General features: G+C 46.7%; 1 protein-coding gene across 2 annotated transcripts in view; it reads left to right on the plus strand.

Annotated features, from left to right (window-relative positions):
• The window catches only part of LOC116945630 (serine/threonine-protein kinase 38-like), a 36323-nt gene extending 20926 nt beyond the window's left edge, over window positions 1–15397 (plus strand). For both annotated transcript variants that reach the window (XM_032960132.2, XM_032960131.2), the window contains exons 8-14: window positions 95–203; window positions 873–934; window positions 1158–1275; window positions 1719–1842; window positions 2880–2975; window positions 10227–10324; window positions 10830–15397. In XM_032960132.2, the coding sequence (XP_032816023.1) occupies window positions 95–203; window positions 873–934; window positions 1158–1275; window positions 1719–1842; window positions 2880–2975; window positions 10227–10324; window positions 10830–10960 (738 nt within the window). In that variant the 3' untranslated portion in view covers window positions 10961–15397. The remainder of the gene's footprint in view (window positions 1–94; window positions 204–872; window positions 935–1157; window positions 1276–1718; window positions 1843–2879; window positions 2976–10226; window positions 10325–10829) is intronic.
• The last annotated feature ends 1918 nt before the right edge of the window (window positions 15398–17315 follow it).

Raw genomic sequence — 17315 nt, forward strand, 5'->3', positions numbered from 1 at the left:
GTTAGGACAGCTACACTTAAGGAGCAGCTATTGTTAGGCACATACTGTGTACCACCTGGTCTCCGCTGAGAGATGATGTCGCTTCTTCCCGCAGGGTCACGTGAAGCTGTCGGACTTTGGGTTATGCACAGGCCTCAAGAAGGCTCACCGCACCGAGTTCTACCGGGACCTCACGCAGGCACAGCCCAGCGACTTCAGTACCTGTACGGAAACCAACCTATCAACCCACACAGCCACTAACCCATATTTCCATGTGCCCACTTGCCTATGTCTCCAATTGTGCCTACTAGCCCAACATCCACACACCCACCTGCCCACATTTCCACAAGCTCACTTGCTTATGTGCCCAATTTGCCTGCTCGTCTAAATTTCCACATGGCCATTTGCCCGGTTGGCTACGTCCCGTGCAAAATAAGTTCAATATCTATACATGCATGTGCCTGCTAGCCCATATGGCGATGAGGACCAATAGCCCACCAGCCCACGTGCCTGTGTTCCAACTTCCCCGTGTGCTTACTTTTAACTTGTGTGACCATTCAGCAACACCTGCACACGTTTGCAGTGAATGGTACATTGGGATCAACGAATTCACTGGCCAGGAGCGGGCCTTAAAGTTTGTAGAGTCAACGCACTCTACGGCAAATATAATGCAACTAAGGCAAATATTTTAATACAGCTTTTGTGGTAGAACTAAGTGTAATTTTAGTTGATAGTTTTAACTTCTGGCGTGTTACTCCCAGCCCTGGTGATTCACACTGTGCAAGCTCCCGAAGCCACAGGGGTGGGGACCTGTGCAGCTGCAGGGTTTGTTGCGGGGGATGCCCCCCTTGACTTGGGCGTGTGTCCGTCCTGCTGTGTTTGTATTCCCACAGCTTCCAAGCCCATGAACTCAAAGAGAAAAGCGGAAACTTGGAAGAAAAACCGGCGGCAGCTGGTGAGCCAGAGAACTAAAACGTATTTAATGAATTCATTATTGGAGAAAAATGTAATTGTAAACTTAAATGAACCCACGACATTTTTTTAGGATATGACCCACTGGTGGCCACTAAGTAAACTGAATTCTTATTTTTTAATTCACCACTCAATCACTGGAAAATTGATGATTGGTTATTGATTCTCATATTCTTCATCTCTGTGGCCATGTGTCACACGCCCAGGCTTACTCGACTGTGGGCACGCCAGACTACATCGCCCCGGAAGTGTTCCTGCAGACAGGATACAACAAGCTGTGTGATTGGTGGTCACTTGGGGTCATCATGTTTGAGATGCTCATCGGTGAGTCAGCGAAACGACCACCACTTCCACAGCAACCACCACCATCACCGTTGCCTTCACGTCTACTACCAGCATCATCGCCGCCACCACCAACTTCTACATGAACATCATTACCACTACCTCCACCATCTCCTGCACTGCCACCACTACCATCGCCTTCACAGCCATAAATATCACTTCCATCATGACCACCACCAACATTATCACCACTACCACCTTCACTACCACTACCATCACCATGATCATCACCTTCACTACCGACCACCATGACCACCTTTACTGCCACCACAGCCACCACCATCATAGCCACCCACCACCACCTTCACTGCCACACCACCACCGTCATATGCCATGCCAGTCTTCATAGGTGCTTTCGTACAGTACTTTCCCCAACAGTATGTAAAAGTCTATACGTGGGATATTCTCTGTCTGTCTGTGTGCAGGGTACCCTCCGTTTTGCTCTGAGTCGCCCCAGGAGACGTATCGCAAGGTGATGCACTGGAGAGAGACGCTGGTGTTTCCGCCTGAAGTGCCTATATCCGAGAAGTCTAGAGACCTCATCCTCAGGTGCCTCCTCCATCCGTAAACACAGCAACCCTCACTTACCATCGCATCTCCTATGTGCAATTCCATTCCCCACGTGTGCCTTTACAGTTTTTAATCTAATTCAGTAACGTGGGTCTTTCATTTCGATGTAGCAGTTAAAAGCGAGGTGCCCAGGAGATGGCAGAGCAACATATGTGATTCTTTAAACTATCTGGATAGAGCTTTAAATGGTACTCCCTCGTATTTGCGGTGGTTTTTCTCCGGGTGCTCCGGTTTCTTCCCACGTGAAGTCAAACTCTCTTTCATGGAATTGGCCAAAAGTGCCAATGCAGCACCCTCCTGATATAAAAAAAAAAACTCTTGAGATTCAGTAAGGTTTTTATAGGTGAAGTGTATTTTCATTAAAAACAACACGTTAATTTAATAGATTGTATTTAAAGTAGATTTTAAATAAGTTTAACATCGGAGTGTTTCACACTTCGGAACATCTCACCTCGCACATGCAAAGTTGGCAGCTATGCTGGAGCTGCGCGGTATCGTCATATCATTCGGTGTTTCACTGCGGCCTGCGTGTTGGGAGTAAGTTATCTGTGCAACCAGCCCTACCTAACACTTGATGTAAATGATGAGAAATCCATCAGATGTAAGCTGAAAGCACAATAATAGTAGAAATACTGCCGCACGGAAAGGTGATGTCTCGAGAGCAAAAGGTGCTATCGTGATAACAAGATCGGTCCTCTGCTAGTGCCGTGCATGTCACATGACATGACCACACTGCCTTGTTTTAGGCTACCAATTCAAATAATCAATATTGTTCAAGGCTATAATTTTGTATACCAGTTTCATCCGTATTAAGAATCATCAGTGGAGTATAGCCATCATTTGCTGACTCTAAATCACCTTTTGGAACAGATGATTACCGTTAAGTTACCAATTGTGGGGCTTGGGGGCAATCCAGATCATAACAGCAGCACAGCTGTTTGCGGAGGCTGGTGTTTTTCTCCTGAGACGCCGTTACCTTGGTTTTCGTTTCCCTTTCTCGTTCACCGCGTTTGCAGGTTTTGCTGCGAGGCAGAGAACAGGGTCGGGGCGAACGGGGTGGAGGAGATTAAGACGCACGCCTTCTTCGAGGGCGTGGACTGGGAGCACATGAGGTCAGCAGCTGAAGCCTGTGTGGCTTTTTGTACAATTGCAAATACAACGTGGATTCATAGAGCATCCGCATACGACCGCATCTGGGGATGCTGGGTAGGAAAATGGTGTGCGTATTTATTTTGTCGAGGGAGGTGGTCAGTAATGAGGTCTGTACGAGTCTGTGGATCTCTACGCAAGTCTGTGGGTTTGTATGTGGGTCTGTGAGTTACTATATCACATGTGTAACTTCCTCTAATCTTCCACCATTGGTGACTAGCTTAGGCTGTACACCTGTGGAAAAAACAGCTTAATAGCTTTTTGATTTAAAGCTTTCGTGACTGCGGGGATTCATATTCTTGCTTCTTTCGGTAAAGTCACGTAGAAGGGAAACGATGAAATAATAATAATCATATAAAACAATAAAATTCTCACAACGTTTCGACTGCAAAACAAGCAATCGTCGGGTGTGAAAACCACAACAAGAAAATTTGAAAAAAGTGGTGTTTTTTTTTACGTTAGCACCACGGAGAGCGATTTGGCAGTTATTCAGATGGACGAGTCCATCTATATTCGGAAAAGAGGAGGGGGGAGACGAAAATAATGGATGCGGTCTGAAAGCCACCGTAAGCGTGAACAATCAATTAAGACCCGAAATGGTTTATCAAATCCTTCCAATGATTGCTCAGCCAGAATCCATCTTCTCAGTTGAAATTGTCTCTGTGTTTGTATATGTGGATAGTCTCATGAACGAATCTCTCATGGTAGCCAGATGGCTTGCAAAGAGCCACTGTCTTGCAGAAATCAATGTCATGTGAGCCTACTGAATTATAACAGTGATCTGCCACAGCCAAGGTGTTGGTCCTACCGTGTTTTAGGTCTGCTTTGTGTTCACGAATGCGGTCCGAGACATGTCGTTTGGTTTCTCCAATGTAACTACTACCACAGAGGCAACTTAGTTTGTAGACGCCAGGGACTGTATGTCCAGAATCACATCTTTTACAGATGGAACCAGATCACGGATTTTATGTAATGTGTTGAATCGGACCTGGATCTTGTGTTTATTCAAGATTTTGGAGATCTTTTTTGTGATCCGCGCAATGTAGGGTAAAGTTATGGTTTTGAAAGGCTCCTCAAGAGCGTCCTTCTTCATGGTTGGAGTGATAGCTTTGCGGATTGTGTAGTCGGAGTAACCATTAGCCTTAAGAGCTTGGTGTACTTGCTTGAGTTCACTGGCTATGTGTTCCTGGTCGGATATGCATTGGGCTCTATGGTGCAGAGTCTTGATGAGGGAATTCTTCTGGGATGGATGGTGGTGGGAATCTGGTTTCAGGTAAGCATCCGTATGGGTAGCTTTCTTGTAGACAGAGTGGCTCATTAAACCATCAGGTCTCTTTTTTATTAGGACATCCAAAAAAGGTAGCTTGCCATTTTTTTCGACTTCCATGGTAAATATGATGGCTGGGTGTATGGAATTGATGTGGTCGAGGAATTGGTCTCGAGCAGGCCGGCCATGTGGCCAGATGACAAAAGTGTCATCCACGTACCTCTTCCATAAGGTTGGGCGCAGAGTGGCAGTCTGGATGTCGTCAGTCTCAAATTTCTCAATGAAAATGTTGGCTACAACTGGAAATAGGGGGGAGCCCATTGGGGTGCCCTCTGTTTGTAGAAAGTTCCATTCCAAGTGAAGTAAAGTGAGGGAAACAAGTATTTGATCCCCTGCTGATTTTGTACGTTTGCTCACTGACGAAGATATGATCAATCTATAATTTTAATGGTAGGTTTATTTGAGACAGAATAACAACAACAAAAAATCCAGAAAAACGCATGTCAAAAATGTTTTCAATTGATTTGCATTTTAATGAGGGAAATAAGTATTTCACCCCCTCTCAATCAGAAAGATTTCTGGCTCCCAGGTGTCTTTTATACAGGTAACGAGCTGAGATTAGGAGCACAAAAGAACTGTCAATCTCCCTCGGCCTGGGGCTCCATGCAATGATCATGAGAACGGTGAGGAATCAGCCCAGAACCACACGGGAGGATCTTGTCAGTGATCTCAAGACAGTTGGGACCATAGTCACCAAGAAAACAATTGATAACACACTACGCCGTGAAGGACTGAAATCCTGCAGCGCCTGCAAGGTCCCCCTGCTCAAGAAAGCACATATACATGCCCGTCTGAAGTTTGCCAATGAACATCTGAATGATTCAGAGGACAACTGGGTGAAAGTGTTGTGGTCAGATGAGACCAAAATAGAGCTCTTTGGCATCAATTCTAGATGTAAAGCTTTCGTGACTGCAAGGATCCATACTCTTTGGTTCTATTCGGTAAAGTCATGTAGGTTAAAAATAAAACAACAAAAATCACGACGTTTTGGCCATCAACGTTTCGGCCATCAACTCAACTCGCCGTGTTTGGAGGAGGAGGAATGCTGCCTATGACCCCAAGAACACCATCCCCATCGTCAAACATGGAGGTGGAAACATTATGCTTTGGGGGTGTATTTCTGCTAAGGGGATATGACAACTTCACCGCATCAAAGGGACGATGGACGGGGCCATGTACCGTCAAATCTTGAGTGAGAACCTCCTTCCCCCAGCCAGGGCATTGAAAATGGGTCATGGATGGGTATTCTAGCATGACAATGACCCAAAACACACGGCCAAGGCAACAAAGGAGTGGCTCAAGAAGAAGCACATTAAGGTCCTGGAGTGGCCTAGCCAGTCTCCAAACCTTAATCCGATAGAAAATCTGTGGAGGGAGCTGAAGGTTTGAGTTGCCAAATGTCAGCCTCAAAACCTTAATGACTTGGAGAAGATCTACAAAGAGGAGTGGGACAAAATCCCTCCTGAGATGTGTGCAAACCTGGTGGCCAACTACAAGAAACGTCTGACCTCTGTGATTGCCAACAAGGGTTTTGCCACCAAGTACTAAGTCATGTTTGGCAGAGGGGTGAAATACTTATTTCCCTCATTAAAATGCAAATCAATTCAAAACATTTTTGACATGTGTTTTTCTGGATTTTTTGTTGTTGTTATTCTGTCTCTCACTGTTCAAATAAACCTACCATTAAAATTATAGACTGATCATTTCTTTGTCAGTGGGCAAACGTACAAAATCAGCAGGGGATCAAATACTTTTTTCCCTCACTGTATGTATTGGTTAAGCAGTGTCTCACCAGGGGGGGTACCTCAGTGTTTAGTCCTTGATGAACAAAGTCTTCAATGATTGCGATGGTGTCAGGTACATGAACTTTGGTGAATAAGGAAACTACATCAAAACTGACAAGCAGGTCGTCTGGGGACAGGGAAATACCCGTGATTGTCGATACCAGGTGAGTAGAATTTTATACCGCAGAGGTGTTTTTTCCAGTGAAAGGCCGCAGGATTTCAGATAGAAAACGAGCCAGTTTGTAGGTCGGGGAGTTGATAGTAGAGACGAAGGGGTGTATCTACTTTATGTATTTTTGGTAAGCCGTATAATCTTGGTGGCCTGGCAGCAGAAGGTTTCAACGAGAACTGTTTGGTTTGATCAATTAATGCGGTTGAATCAGAAATGATTTTGTTGGTTTGTATGACGAGGCTGTTGGTGGGATCTCTTTTTATTTTTGTATAGCTGCCATCGTTGAGTAATTCTTGAATTTTGTTGTTATATTCTATTTTATCCATGATGACAGTGGCATTGCCCTTGTCGGCTGAGAGGATGACAATATCATCCCTCTTTTTTAATTTATATAATTAAAAACGCTCATCTTTGCTGAGGTTGCTAGCTGGGATCTTAGCGTTTTTGAGGGTTGCAGCGATTTCAGATCTTGCTACATCTGCAGCGATGTGACCCAGGCCCTTGAGAGCCACGTCTACTTGGGCAATGATATCATTAACTGGTATGTGTTTAGGTGTGACTGCAAAGTTTAGCCCTTTAGCTAAAACGGATTTCAGACCATCGGAAATAGAACTGTTACTGCGATTAATTACGACTTTGTTAACGTCTAGCTTTTTGGTGTGTGGGTCCGGTCTTTTGTTGGAGAGGAGGTTAAATTTGGAAATCAGGTTGTCCTTACATTTGGTCGATATAGTGGCAGCTGAAGAGGCAGTCATATTGTCTACATGTTCCCAATCCGATGTGGACATTGTTTCCGTCAATGATAAGTGTGATTTGTAGAGTGTCTTGTCTAACTGATCTAGTTTGGTGCGTATAAGTCTGATTTTCTCTGAGATAAGAGCTAAGCTAGTTCTGGAAAGAATTCGTTTCGCATTAGAAGAAGTTACAGCAGCAGAGGTCAGTGTAAATGCGATTGGTATTACCCCAGAGTCGCGGCATCTCTTCAGAACGGTGAGAGACTCGATCAGCTGAGCCTTCTTATCCCGGAGTTTGTTGAAGGATCTCAAAGTTATGTGGAAACCCTCCCCGTAGAGGCGGTTAAATTTTGATTTAAAGCTTTCGTGACTGTAGGGATTCATATTCTTGGTTCTTTCGGTAAAGTCACGTAGCTTCATAGCTCTTCGAGTTCTTCCAGCTTAAAATGTCTGTCCGTGTAAGTCTGCTACGAAACAATGTGGATATATCGAACGTCTTAATTCCACCACATCTGGAAACTGTATGCAAAGGTTGGGCATGTTTATATTACAGAGCAATATAGGCACTCGGTCATAGGCAGAGTGAATAAGTAATGTCAAAGAGATTAATGTGGATGTGCAACCGCATCTTTTTGTGTTCAGTTTAGTGTCCTTCCATCACACCTCCGATTAGCACGGTTGGCTGTGTACGGTGCAAAATAAGTTCTACGTACATACATTTCAATGTGTGTTGCAAATTTGCAGGGCATGGATACTTTGTCCAAAGGAGGCATACTTATTTCACAAAAACGGTCGGTCATCAGGAGAAGAGACGAACCTGGGCTTGGAACAGGGAGTTGATGGTATGGATAACTGGGAAATGGAGTTCCAGATCATGGGGCAGCAGAGTAGACTTCGTGTCCTTCCACTGAGAGGGTTTGGGCAGCAACAAGCCTTGGTTGGTCGAGAGGAGAGTGCGAGGCAGGGGGAGCACAGCGAATATGTTTTGAGTCGTGCCGGGGCTGTGACGTCGAGCTAACGTACTTTCTGAGAAGTCTGTATCGCGTTGCAGACTCATAAATTGCCCGATTGCCTGTTCGTAAGGTGACTGAACTCCTTTGTTGTTTCTCTTATTATGCCTCGTCGTTGAATTCTGCTACGAAGTCAGTGCACTTTTAGTGCAATGTTTACAACCTCGCAAATGACTTTTTGTCCTGCTGCCCCTCCACTAATCTCCCTGCTCTCACCAACAAATCAAACTCAAGCGAGAACTACTCTGGCCTGAAAATACCCCATTATGGCATTGATATAGGGGAGGGCCAGATGACCTTGTGTCATTGGTTTGGGCTCTGGTGCAAGGAATGAACTGGGGCCCACCTGCCCAATTTCCACCCCTCCTTTGCAGCCTGGTGCCTGGGCACAATCTGGCCCAAGGGCTCCGGTGCAGTTTCACCCCCTGCATACTCGATAGCCAGGTTACTGGGGGAGGGTTCACTTTATTGTGCGTGCACAGTCGAGTGCCCGTGCAGAGCCTTTGGACCTCTGTTGCCGCGACTCCTGTTTGAACAAACAGCCGCGCAATCGCGAGCAGTAAAGGTGGCGTCTCTCACCAGTGAACGCTCTCCCGGGCTGGTCGTGCTGCCCCGACAGTGTGCGGCCTGTCCATCGGTACACACAATCCTACTTACTCTGCCGGTCTTCTATTGAGCCTGCGTTGCGCAATCTATGCGCACACCAGCTCGCTGGCCTTATCCGGTCCACAAAACCGAAACGCTATTGAGCGGCTTTGGCGCCTCGGGGAAATGGCGAGAGATTTAGACAAACCTCCAATATTCCGAACAAGCTCCCGATCACCGAGCCGAATAAATAATCTCCGCGATTTAATCCATAACACGAAAACAATGTTCCACGTTAAATAGAGCATGCACGTCTCACGGAAGATCCGCCTACGACCTTCACGAGTGGAAATTAAAAAAAATCCGGCATGCAATTACGGAAACACCAACCTGAGCATCGACCGCAGAGTAGAGAACACCTTTGAACTCATTACCTGGTGATGCTGCTGCTGCTGCGTTGTCAGCGGTGTACATGCACAAGTAACAAGTACTAAATGCATTTGTCATTAACGCTGCCTTAAAATAAACCTAGCAGTAAACCATTGTGAACAAAAATTTAGCAGAGGCATTGAGCAGTTCTCACTGCTCATGAACCGAAACCTTCCACTCGTTTGTCCCACTCACGTGGGGTCCGCTGTCCTTGACAACCTTCTCCACGCTGCCCTGTCCTGCGCCAGCTCTCTTTCCGCTCCTCGGGCCACCGTGTCCGATGGCACCGCATCGCCCCCCCCCCCCACCTCTTCTGCCTTTCTCTTGATCTTTTTCCTTCCACTTGCATCATTTGCACCTTCTGACCCACATAATTTTCCTGTTGTCACTCAACACCGAAACCACACCAGCCTTTTCTCTCCCATCTGTGATTTCATGAACCGAAACCAATCCACTTACAAGGTTCCCATCGTCTAGCCAAAATAGAGAGCGGTCGTACAGGTGTGGTGATCAAACATCTTAACAGCAATGGTTGGCGTACCACGTAGGTTCGTGAGAATCCTACAAGGTGGCCACGGGATGATAGTACAGCAAGTGGGTTTGTGAACATGTCTTTGTGGACCTTTTCAGTGTTATCTCCTTGTGTGTGCATTATAGGTTTTCTCCAGGTTCTGTGGATTCCTCTCACCTACAAATACGAATTAAAATGCATATTTATAAGCATCACAATACAGGACCCTCCTAAACAGAATGAGACAGTGAGGTTTTTGTGGACAAGTAAATAATGTTAATTTTATTTCAGTAACAAGGCAATTGTGAGCCAGTGGCTGATTGTGTGCATGAGTTGTTGGTCGTGGCTTTTTGCTGCACTCCCCACAATGCAGCCCCAGAGTAGCACACCCAAGCACTATCCAGGCTAAATCGTACTTAGCTTCCGAGATCTGGTGAGCTCTGTCACACTCCGGGTGATTTAGTCAATGGAAGTATCATTATTATTGGTCATACTGACACATTGGAAATAATGAATCTCACACCCCTTTTAATTTTTGCAATAAGTGCAAATTTAGGTAATTTTGTACCGGCAGGTTCTAGTCACAGCTCTCCACTCTCCCTTCTCACCCTTGTGTCTCATCCCCCTCCCCCCAAACTGCCTCTCTGAACCACCTCCACCAGGGAGCGACCAGCAGCCATCCCCATCGAGATCAAGAGCATCGACGACACCTCCAACTTTGACGAGTTCCCCGAGTCGGACCTGCTGCAGACTACCGGAGGTACCGCGGCCTTTTTTTTAATATCCGATGTTAAGACGGTGGCCAGGTGACTCGGGCTGTCTGAGTAACGGCCCTTGGTTTTCTAATTCGGTTTTTCCGCCACCCGTGGCTTAAGTCGGCGACGTTCGGGTGGGGGCGCTGCGTTCGTCGCCCGTTGCAGAGATTCGCGGTTCCAATCCAGCGTCCTCCCTGGTTATTACTGCGGGTGGAATAATCTTAATAATATGCAAAATAAAAAAAATACCTGCAAATCACTCGGTTATGCTGCTGCCCTTATAATGGCTTGCCATATTACGGCACTATTCAAAGTATTATTATTACTAAAGAGCAACATTGCTCCCTACCATGAACTTCTGCTACCTCTCGGAAACGTAGCCCTGTGACATAAAAATGTCGTGAATACTAAAATGCACTTTATAATTGATTTAAGTATTATTATCATCACGACTGACTGTTGCTCTTCATCCCTGCCCTGCCCCCCCCGTCCTGCGAACGTCTGGCGCAGGAAACGAACAGACGACGGATGCGGAGAGCAAGTACAAGGACTGGGTGTTTATCAACTACACGTACAAGCGCTTTGAGGGGCTCACGCAGCGCGGACCCATCCCCTCCTCCATGAAGCAGCACAAAGTGTGACGCCCTCCCCGGGTCTCGCGCACACAACGGACAGAGATAACGATCCCCCGCGTAACTTGCGCAGGTTTTTGGGGACAAGTGCTGTGTTTAGCGAGCACCTAATAAAGGCCGGCACGATGTACAAGTTGTGGTGGTGGTGTGGTCAGAACCACCTCGTGGTGATGTTTTACGCACTGCACCAAGTAGTCATTTAAGAGTACCTAGGGAGTAGTTGTCGAACCGAGTTCAGGTATTCAACGCTGATGTTAGCCGTGGCCAGTAATCAAACTCGGGTTGCCGGGTTCGTAGCTCTGTGCGATAATCACTCCGCCACTGCCCAGCGTGGTGTTGATCTCACCACCCTCTCGTGTGCCGTGCCGCCCTTCATAGATGCTCGCCAACAGCACTTCCCCCCCCAACAGCCTGTGTGTCTTATCTGGCGGATCTTTGTGATTCGCTCTCGCGTACGCACGCACATGCACGCACATGCACGCACAAACGCACGCCCGCCCCTACGGAGACTCCTCCGCTGCCCCCCCCCCGTTCGCCGCCACACTTGACTCGTGTAAAGAAGAGATGAGAAGAAAAGCGACGAGGTTGCAGATGAACGCTCTGCCGAGAAGGGAGGAGGACGGACGGTGTGTGCCTACGTTGCACGGTAGCTGGGCTACGGAGATCGTTTTTTTAATTTGGTCTAAGTGCGTGTGTATGTGCGTGCATGTGCTTGGATGGTCCTCCGCTGCGTATCACAAAACAGAAGGGATAGAATGCTAAATCAACGAAAACTAACCCCCCCCCCCCCCCGCACTTTTCATGATGGATATTTAAAGTGCTCGAGGGGTTTTTGGATGACGCCGGTTGCTGCTGATGGCGACCCTTTGTGTCTGAAATCCGTTATGCTGCTGCCGCTACTGCTGCTGTTACGTCATAATCATGCGAACCAGGTTACCCACAATGTTACATAAGACGGGAGGAAAAAAAACTTGCACCGCCCGCCTCTAAATGACTTGCATTGGCAAACGCTGGCCTCCCGTGAAGTTTTCGTGGAACGGGAGGATTGCCAAGCGCTTCTCGCTGGTTTTAAAGTCTGTGTGATGCTCTGTCGTGCGGTAAAACGAGCCACGAGATCGCTCCCGGGGGGGGGGGGGGGGGGGGGGTCGGAGCGCAAGTGAATCGGCAAGCCGTTTCACTTTCAGACATTTCCTGTGTGTGCAGACGAATTAGCGACCAGGAGTTTTGTTTTTAGGAAGGGGGCACTATTTGTCACTGCTGTTTTCCAAGCCGAAGTCCTGTTCCACTGATTATTTGGCTGACATTTAAAGTCTGCGCTGCCCTCATCCCCGACAAAGTACATCTGACGAATCAGCGATTGATACGTTAGTATCTATGTTTTCTCTTTTCTTTAACGAGAACAGTGTAAGACTTTTGTGCTGTTATGCTGAAATGTGTACCAAAGCATTTGTAGACGTGCCGCCCCTTGCCCCCCGCCCCCCCATGTCTCCTCTAATGAGAGTTAGGTTGATCCCCTGTGCCGTGAAGGGAACGCCAGATGAATTTCCAGAACCATATTTTAAAGGGTGTAATGTATCCCAAGCAGCTGTTAGCAGGCCTTCCGTGAGGGGGAACGTCCCACCGAGTGGTGTTACTCTATCAATCGGAGCAGCGTGGGAACCAAAGGGACGTAGGAATCCCTGGTGGTGAGGGTGGACGATTCTTCGGAAGGGAGTGCGTCTCGCCTGCTGCGAGCACGACGCATCGGTGGGGGAAACTTATCCTTACTGACGGCCGGATAGAACCTTCAAACGCCTTTGGCAGGCAGCCACACGTTAACACACGACCTTGGCATTATACAATAGCAGCGCAAAAAAGCAACGTGGCGTTCCCTGAGTATAATGAGGCCCATGCAATTGACAGAAGTAGCAGTGTTGCCAGATTGTGGATGTGCACCACATAATGAAGTCGTTGGTAGTATCTGTTCCCTGGGCGATAGGTTTTTGATCCCTGGTGCAACAGAACATGCGGGTCAGCGTCCGCACGTATAATGATGGGGGTGCAGCGGGGATTGGACGTTCCATTCTCCTGAAGCAACATCATAACCTGCACCTAATACGGAACTGTTCTCGCGGCTGCGGCATGCACAGGTGGCGGTATCCACCACGGAGCGGTCTATCTGTCCGTAGGGGTGTTGGGCAGCAGGGTTGGGCGTTAACATTCGAGGGTCGAGGGGGGCCTCTTGGTTGTGCTCCTCGTCGGTTGACTTGTGGACTTGCCCACAACAATCAACGCAGAATGCCTTAGGGTGTCAAAGCATCGTCACCAAAATCATACCGATTACATCTTTTCGTTCAATTCCCAAATGTGCACCCCCGCCTCCAACATCTCCACTTGCTTATTTTTTTGTTGTTTGGAAACATTTTGCTAATATGCAGATCGGAGTTGCTGACTGCGAAAGTGAGTGGTGTGACGTTTGTGGTATAAAGGAGAAATTAACTCTTGTCACGCCATCGCGTGCAGGGGTCATGTGGAAAGTCTATTTTTTCTTTTGTTTAGATATAGCCGCGCTTCGGTATTTTTGCAACGTGAACGCATAATCATTTTTAATTAGCGGGCGCGACATGTGGCACAATAGGTATATTGATGATTATTTGGCTACAGGCTTTCGCACAGGATGAATTCACTGGCTTCTTCAACTCGAGAGCACATTTTACTGGATATATACACAGTTAGATATATACACAGTTAATTTGTCGCCCAAATATAATAACAAAGCATGTTATAGTGTCATCAATGGGGGAGGCCTCCATCAATAAGTGGATAGCCCATGGCTCGTGATGATGATAGACAGGCCTTCGTCTAGCAGTAGATAGACCATGGATTGGCACCATATACAGTGTCAAACCAACTACCATTTTTCAGAGCAAGTTACATTAAATACGGATGGACAAAGAGAAGAAAATATTCGGAGGTTGTTTGCGCTCGTGTTCAAACTTGTAAAGAATGCTTTCGGAAGGGAGCTTGTGGTGAGTGGGAATGACGTGGCTTGTGCAGTCTCATTGAGTGGACTAATCCATTGACTCTTCTCGATCCCGTGCCTGTCCAGAAGGCCCCTTAGTTGGGCCCTAACTTAATCTTATTTAATTTAACTTAAATGGGGTTCATCTGATAATATCTACCGATGCTCAATGATGGTTGAAATCAGACAGGACTGTCTTAACTCTTTAAGCAAAAAAAATACGACGAAATTCTCGTGTCCCACGTGTTGTTGCTTGAATTTAAGTGGCACACCTCGATGTCCCGTTTCGCAGGACACGTTTCGGCCAATTTGGCAACACACGGGCGTGTGGGTCAACATCCCGTACATCTGCTGCTCCGTGTTTTGTTGCTGGTGGTGGCATTTTTGGTCGTTTTTATTTTTTCTCGCTTCATGTAATATTTTTTTTTTACCGTAACACGATATATTTATAATTTTAAACTCCTTTTCAAGCAGTCTTAAGTTAACCGTATTATCCACAGCCGTGCGTGTACTCCCGTAGACCGCCGTTCACTCGCGTAGACGAGAGTGGCCCGTTCGTTGCTTTCGCGAAGGCTCTCCGACGATCCTTACAACAGGAAGCAAATTTGGTCCATATCAACACGTGTTTGTTTTTAATCAAATGCATTTGTTTTCTAATCGACTTAGCATTTCCTCCTTTTCACCCATTTCACTGACGATGATCGCAAACATGTTATTGGTTTTTTTGACCCCCCCCCCTCCTCTCAATGGGAATGTTTGTGGCTTTGGTGCGTCCAGAGATGCGTACACAAGGCGCTTTTTGTTGCTAATTGCGCGCCCTCAGAGGCTCCCGTCGGAGCGTTTTTTTCCTCCATATGACGTGTTCTCCTTTGCTATACGTGATATAATTTCGTGGAAGGTACATATTATACGTTGGAGCAGCCTGCTTACATATCGCTGGGAGATGCGGTGGTGTGTGTACGATGCTCACCGTATATATACACACGCGCTGCGGAAAATACAAATATATGTAATACAGAAAATAGGGAACACGCATTTACTGCAGGGCTATTCAAAATATGCAACGGGGCGTTGTACAGTTATATAATGACCTCCTTGGGTGATGGGGTGGTATTTAACAAAAAAAACACACGATAAATAACACAAAAAAAACATTAAAAGAAACTGCCGAGAGAGAGAGAGAGCTGGACCTGGCGCTTGTTTCGTGAATACGGCGCGCGCGCGTTTCTTTCCGTGAAAGGAGCTGCATCTGTGCGGTGGTTTCGGTGGAAAACGAGAGCAGAGTTCCCCCGCTTGACGGGCCCGCGGCGACGCGACACGCGAGGCTCCTGTGTAGTCTGTCCGCCGTGCCGACGCCTCCGGGTACCTGAAGTGTGTGTGTGCGCTACCGACTTGTAATAACGTTGTACATTCACAGCAATAAAAAAACACGTCGTCTCTCTCCATCGAGTGACCCCCGCCCCCCCGGCGCCGCACACCGATCGCCGCGTGCCTGCGATGCTGGCCACCAACGTTGCGGTCCGACCCGAGCTGCGGAATAACGCCGATTACCCTGGGCCACAGCAAAAATGCTTCCGAAATAAATGTAGTCCAATTTTACCAATTGTGGGTCACTGAGAATGAAAATGATGTTTAAAATTGTTGATTGGCTCCAGCTTTCAAGATATGCAACTGGGTCAGTATATACGACCCTTGACTTGGTAATGGCGGAGGATAAGCGCGTTATAAAGGGAAGGGATCTCAATTGAAACCAGAAATTACTAAAATACATATTGAACCTGGTATTGCATCATACATGATATGAATTGCATCATGTTATTCCTGCTGAACAAATTGCCCTATATCAGCTCTAGCAATCAGTGTCGTGCTCTCTTATTTGTCAGTTTGATTTTGCAAAGGGACACATTTCTGTTTAGCCAAAGCGAGTAGAGATGCCTCTTGTGTGAACAAAGCAGATAACTTCTGCTATGTTTGTGGTGAAGTGACTTTTGCATCACAAAAGTGCAGTCTAACCACTATGGTTAAGAAAGCCTATCACCTTTATTTTGGCTGAAAAATTGGAGATCAGGACAAGATGTGGGCCCCACATATATGCTCTAACACGTGTGCAACAAATCTTTGCCAGTGGTCGAAGAGGAAAAGGAAATCTAGGCCTTTTGCAGTGCCAATGTGTTTTGGGAGAGCCAACAGATCATATCAGCAATTGTTACTTCTGCATGGCGCCTCCAGTTGGGAAAGGTGTGTCAAAGAAGAAAAAGTGGACTGCATTATCCAAACATTCCATCAGCTGTACGCCCAGTACCTCACGGAGAAGGACTGCTGGTTCTTGATGCACCAGAATCATTTTCACTTGAGTCAGACGAGGAAGAGGATGAAACTTTGGTCCTGAACTATCAAGGTCACATGACCCAGATTTTCTCCCATGCTCCTCTGAACCACACCTCATAACACAAGGTGAACTGAAAGACATTGTCATGGATTTGGAACTACCCAAGAGTAAGGCAGAGCTGTTGGGCTCCAGACTGCAGCAGTGGAATCTGGAAGGTGATGTTCGGGTTTCCATGTTCTGTGACCATCAAAAGGATGTCCCATTCTTATTCATGGAAGGTGATCTTGTAGCCTGCAACAACATCGATGGTGTGATGTCAGCCCTCGATATCGTTCATGATCCAGATGAATGGAGACAATTGATTAATGAAAGATGAGTCTAAAAGCTGTTTTACTGCATAATGGCAATGTTTTGCCATCAATTCCAGTTAGTCATGCAGTCCATATGAAGGAAATCTATGACAAAATGAAACAATTCTTGAGGTGCATAAACTATGACCAACAACAGTGGCAGCTTTGTGGCGATTTGAAGGTTGTTGCTCTCTTTCTTGGTCTGCAGACTGGAGACACAAAGTACTGCTGCTGTTTTCTCTGCGAATGGGATCGTCTGAGATTCCCACTCCATCAAGATAGATTGGCCACTCCGACAGTCATTGGAGCCTGGGAGGAAAAGTGTTCAGCATCCACCCCTTGTTGAATCAAGGAATATTTTGTTACCACCATTACATATCAGGCTGGGTCTAATGAAGAACTTTGTCAAAGCCATGGACAAAACACAAGCAGCTTTCAAGTACCTCCGTGGAAAATTTGCAAGGTTAAGTGAAGCTAAGATGAAGGAAGGTGTCTTTGTTGGTCCTCAGATTTGTGAATTCGAGATCCATTTGACAGTACACGGCGTGGCAAGGAATAGACGGCATGGAACGCCTTCCAGTTAGTGGCAACACATTTTCTCGTAAACAACAGGGCAGACAACTACAGGGAGTTGGTGGAAAACCTCAAGGCATACAAAAGCCTTTGTTGCAACATGTCACTCAA

The sequence above is a fragment of the Petromyzon marinus genome, chromosome 24 (assembly GCF_048934315.1).
Source record: "Petromyzon marinus isolate PM22_M1 ecotype Great Lakes invasive population chromosome 24, UKy_Petmar_22M1.pri1.0, whole genome shotgun sequence".
In the NCBI taxonomy this organism is placed as follows: Eukaryota; Metazoa; Chordata; class Hyperoartia; order Petromyzontiformes; family Petromyzontidae; genus Petromyzon; species Petromyzon marinus.